This window comes from Belonocnema kinseyi, chromosome 4 (genome assembly GCF_010883055.1).
Source record: "Belonocnema kinseyi isolate 2016_QV_RU_SX_M_011 chromosome 4, B_treatae_v1, whole genome shotgun sequence".
NCBI classification, from domain to species: domain Eukaryota; kingdom Metazoa; phylum Arthropoda; class Insecta; order Hymenoptera; family Cynipidae; genus Belonocnema; species Belonocnema kinseyi.
In genome coordinates, this window is record NC_046660.1 from 101,379,220 (window position 1) to 101,385,017 (window position 5,798).

Below are 5,798 nucleotides of genomic sequence, written 5' to 3' on the forward strand. Positions count from 1 at the left end.
GACGATGGCGACACCCCCCTTAGTACCATTATAAGATATCAGAAGAAACCTTGTTTGGAAACGATAGAATTTCTTTTAGACAATGGGGCTGATGTAGAAGTCGGGGATGAGGAAGATTTGAATGCGATTAACTGTGCCGGAGAATTAGAAAATATTGAAGCTTTCGATTGTTTATTGGAGTTTAAACCAAGTCTAGCCTTTGCGAATCATGACGTATATTTATACAGCTGCCAAGCTATTGTGCATATAACTGCATCCATAGCTTCAAGGGATGGCAATTTTTTAAAGAAATTTTTCAAATTGAATAAACTTTTGAAGGACTTAAAGTCTTTAAATCTCTCTTTGCTATGTGTAAAATTGAAGTTTCACATATGAAAACCAAAAGAATCTGTGAAACTAGCAATCTAACCTACTTCGACTTTTTAACTCAAGATTTAATGCGAATAACGATGCTTGTGGGAATAGGGGATATAATATAAAAACTGGAGTCTAGTCTTATTTAAGACGATTTTTCCATTTTATATATTTCATTTTGAAAGTCGCATTAAGAGAGTGAAGAAGTTGAGAACATTGTTGGACACGGCTGAAAACTATCTCAAGGAATATTCTAAAAAAAATCTACCTGATTTGGTATTGCGGGAGATATTTCGGTACCTCACAGTCTCTGAAGTGAGAAGTTTTGCGAGAGCTTTGATCGGGTATAATTAATATTAAAATATTTTGATGTAACAGTAATATTTAATAAATATTTTACAAATATGTATTAAAAAGTGACAGCAAAGTCGAAAGTAGCTAAACGTGTTATCAGTGATATGACAGTTGTATGGAAAACTTGGAGGTTTATATAAATATTACGTAAATTAATGTATAAATACAAACTTTCTATTCTCCATACGTTATTGTGATATAGGAAAAAAAGTCTTTCATTGTTACGAAAGTCCAAAATAATTGCAATATGTAGTTTGACAGCGCCACATCTGTAATATGAGATACTGTATGAACTAATCAGACTAACTGAAAAAATAGGCTTAACTAAATATACCTACAATGAAAACTTTTTTTCTTTTTTAATTATAAGTAATTCTATATTATAACGATTATAATTTTATAGGTATTGCATCTAATATTCTTGGTAATTAAACTGTAATTTCTATTTATATGAACATTTATCCTCGAAGCATACGAACTAGATTATTTTTGCGAATTGTAAAGTTATTTAAGATGACAGGCTACTTTGTAATATTGAAATAAGAATTTATAAATTTTTCATCTTTATGTACAAATAAACCTAATATTTTCTTTTTTAAATGAGTTCATACATTTATCCTCGATATAAAATCCTTTAATTTTTTCAATTATATTTAATATTTTTGATCGGCAACTTATGAATAATTATGTAATTATAAGTTTTTAAATTCTTAATACAAAATATTTCAGGGGACATTTAAAAAAATGTATTGAACATTTAATGAATTCTTTGCAATTTTCGTAGTACATTTTTTTTGTGAAATATGGTTTCTCATACCCGAAAAAATACAGTACAAAGAATTTGTTTTGTGTCGCTTGCATTAAACTACAAAGAAAAATGAATTCCTTGCCCAATCAAGTGAACATTTCAAATTAAAATTTTAGGGATTAAAAATTCAACATTTAAAAATTAGAATACTTTACAATGAAGCTATTTAAAAAATGAGGATCTTAAGATCCTGGACCTATCCGCTTTATATATTAACAACATCAAAACTAGTATCAACGAAACAATTGCAAATCAGAAGGTAAAATATTTATTGTTCTACGTTTCACAGTTCAGATGTAAGTTTAACTACATAATTCAAATGATCAATAATTCAAAGCTGCGTGAAGGTTCACCGAAAATCGGTGAGCGTAGAACAGATATTTTCTGTGTGCCCACTGCCCAGTGGAGCTCAAAAAGGACTAGGCACCGAAATTCGTTGAGCGTAGCACAAATATTTTCAGTGAGCATATTCTTCCATAATTAAAATGTTATACTTTTAAAAAACTTCAAATAAAATAATCTTAATTGCAACACTTTTTATTTACTAGAATAATATGCAAATCAAAGAAAAGTTAAATTATTTTTGGTACGAGTATTCGAATAATTTAATCTGAAAAGTGAAAATTAAATAACTTCACATATTTTCTAATTTTAAATATATAAATATACTTGAAAATTGCAGTGTTACCAAATTAACGATATAAATTATAAAAATGAGGGCATTTAAAATGCATGAGCTGCCAATTAAAGCAAAATTAATATTGTACGATTTCCAATTAACTGAATAATTGAGTAGGTTTTGTCAACCTTTAGAGTGGTTCAATTTGAAATTTAAAGAAATAATTTCAGAATAATAAGGTGAACGTCCCAGTAATCGTCATGCCAAATTTCTTTGTTTTTATTTAGTTTGAATGAATGTTAATTCTATTTGCTTTTATAAGATGCTAATAATAAGTGGGTTTTATCATTAAATGTTACTTTGACCACATTTTTTAACAATAGATTAAAATTTTAACCAAGTTTTCCAACAAAAAATGTCAAGTTCGTTTTTTCAAAATTGAATAATTTGTTCTTTAAAAACGTCTAAAATAAAAGAATTTCTAGTTTGAAGAGTGTTATTTTGATGAAGTAACACGAAAAAATGCAAGATATGGAGAAAACCATCAAATTAAAAAATAAACTTTACAGCTGAATGATTCTTTTAATTCTTGTAATTTTACACAAAATACAATATTATTCAATTACTGTTTTCTGTTACAGGCACTGAAAAGTGTAAGAGAATTGCAAACGTTCCAGATGAAGATAATGTTATGCCAACAAAAAAAGTTCTGTCAGTTGAAATAAAATGTTCGATTGCAGTTTATCTGATATCTGTGACTTAATTAAATACCCCAAATATGAAGAATACGATGAATATTATCAAAACTTCTGCAAATATGTCAAGTATGGTACGGATGATGAAATAAAAACAATATTGTCAAGGGAAGGATTCGTTTTCCATATGAACTTTAGAACTCAGGAAACATTTCTTCACATCATTGCCAGGTTTGGATCTGTAGGAATAGCTGATCACATTATTATGCTTGGTCCTGATATCAACGCACAAGACCATTTAGGCCGAACTCCGCTCTATCAGGCCATAAAGAGATCTGAAGAAATGGTAACTTTACTTCTAAACAAGGGTGCCGATTTTAACCTTCCTAACAATGAATATTTTACTCCTCTTCAACAAGCTTTGTGCCAAGGCTCGGTAAAGATGGTTCAACTCCTTTTGAACAAAATCTACAAAGCAAATCTAGATCTGAATTCAAAAGTGCAATCAGAAAATTATTTCAAAGAATGCAGAGAAGTAGTAAATTTCTTGTCAAACCTGAAAATTGATTTCAACATTACAAAGCCTGAATATCCAACCCTTCTTTACTTTGTAGCGAGACATGGAGACGAAGAAACTTTCAGATTGCTCTTCAGCAAAAGCAAATATTTTGAAATCAATGCTCTCAATTCTAGAAGAGACGCAGTAATTCACATTCTTCTAGAGACAAATAAAGAAACTCTTGCAAAAGAACTCATTGATTCTGGTGCGGACGTCAACACACCAGGTAGTCGAAGAAGTGCTCTTCACTATGCAGTTATTAAAAATAACCCTTCACTTGTGCGATATCTTTTAGATCATCAAGCTGATGTTAATGCTTTGTGCATTGAAGGAAGAACGCCACTTCATTATGGTGTTTCTTTTGGAAACTTGAAAATTGTCAAAATGCTTTTGGAAGCAAGAGCTGATGTAAATGCCCAAACATCTGCTAAAAGTATAACACCACTTTATATAGCCTGCATGGATTCTCTGAGCGAAGATGTAGTCACTAAAAATGAACTTGATTATGGCGAAAAAATTAGTTCTGGAGAGATTTTCAGCTTAGAAATAATAAAACTTCTTCTTGAACGGGGCGCTGATATTAACGCGAGAACAAGAGATGGAATTACCGTTTTACATGCTGCATGTACAGGAAATTTGGATGTAGTAAAGCTTTTGGTAGATTGGGGAGTTAATTTACATATGAAGTGCAAAACAAAACGAACCGCATTGCACGTAGCCGTAAAATACAAAAAACTTGATATTGCAGACTTCTTGATATCTAAGGGTTTATTGGTCGACGTTGCAGATGAGGATGGAAACTCACCCCTTCGTTTTATTATGGGGTACCTTGATGAAGAATATCTGGATATGATAGAATTTCTTCTAGATAATGGGGCTGACGTTTTATCCACTGAAAGTTTGTACGGTAATAATTGGAATGTGCTCGAATATGCTCTTAGTTATCAAAATTTTGGCGCCGTTGAAAGTTTGCTGAATTCCAAGCCCAATCTTGAATTTCCGAAGAAATGTGATGGACTTTATAGTTTTGCATTCTGCGATGACGACTCTTGTAAGACTCTAAATCTTACAACTGCATTCATAGCATTGAGGGGTGAAGATATTTCAAGTTATACTGGCGAAATTTCGGAAGAAGATGAGGAATTATTTGAATGGGTGGAACCTTATTTTGTCGGCTGCAAGCTGGAAATTGAGCGAATGAAAAACGAAAGAATCTGCGATACCAGAGATGTTTCCTATTTAGACTTCTTGACTGAAGATTTATTTCGGGTAACAGCATTTTCGAGGAATGAGTTGTTGATGAAAATGTTGGAGTCTCTAGAGTATGAAAATAAATTTCCATCGTATGCCTTCATATTCGAGAAACGTATTCAAAGAGTTAACAAACTACGGACATGCGTAGACATGGTTGAAGATTTTCTGAGTGAATATGCTAAAGTAGATTTACCGATGATCGTATTGGGTAAAATATTGAGCTACTTGAGTGCATCAGATGTGAGGAATTTTGGGAGGGCGTTATCAGGAAGAAGAAAATAAATGAAAACTTTTTAATACCTGTTCTTTTTGAGCAATCAATTGAATTTAAGTAATTAATTGTAAAGTTTTCTAAGTACTATAATAAAAGGAGAATTAAAAATAAGGTTGTGAGTAATCTAAAATTGTTTAATTTATAACAGTTCACAATCTAAAATTGTAAAGTTCTAACCACCTAGTTTGGAACATTTCATTTTTTGCTGCATCCTGGACATTCCGAACTTAGCAGATATCTTTAATTCGAACATGACAAAGGGTGATAATTATTATTATGGGGTTGGAAATATAACTTGGGGTTTTCTGAAAGTGACTTGTGTGATTTTATCCAATTTAAAAATTTTTAAAGTCTTTTTTTAGGCTTTGTAACGACGTGGATAAAGTTGGAAGTGCACGCAAGAGTTAAATAGGTTTTCTCTATATTTCTAAGGTCAGGTTTTCAATTTTTCTACTGTTCATATTATTACTTTTTCCCGAGTCTCTTTGAGATTTTAAAGGAATACATCTTTTTTTTAATGCACCATTTAGGGAAATATTATTTTTTACGTTTGGGGGTGCCTTAACATCCGTGGAATCATACTTGACGTTATCCAAAAAATTTAAGAAAAATAGACGGTCGGTTTTGCACAGCGGGGTGCTTCCACTGTACTGTCCAATGCAAAAAATGGGTCACGAGAGTTGAAAACGGCCGTGCAGCGACGTTAGAAGTAACTTTGTTCTACAAAATATCCAAAACTGAAATTCACCGACTTTAAGACCGACTTTTAAAATAAACGAATTATTAAATTCCCGACAAATATTTCAATTCCCGAAATTTAGAACTGTGCAACATAGTTAATTGATTATTCGTTTATGAGCTATTAATAGAATTATAAATAA

The 5,798-nt window shown here is 31.4% G+C and overlaps 1 protein-coding gene across 1 annotated transcript in view; it reads left to right on the forward strand.

Moving 5' to 3' along the window:
* LOC117171028 (serine/threonine-protein phosphatase 6 regulatory ankyrin repeat subunit A-like) overlaps nt 1-5,028 on the forward strand; it is a 9,593-nt gene extending 4,565 nt beyond the window's left edge. Inside the window, exons 4-6 of the mRNA XM_033358073.1 lie at nt 36-372; nt 2,777-2,788; nt 2,859-5,028. Of these exons, the coding sequence (XP_033213964.1) occupies nt 36-372; nt 2,777-2,788; nt 2,859-4,925 (2,416 nt within the window). The 3' untranslated portion in view covers nt 4,926-5,028. The remainder of the gene's footprint in view (nt 1-35; nt 373-2,776; nt 2,789-2,858) is intronic.
* Nucleotides 5,029-5,798: the final 770 nt, after the last annotated feature.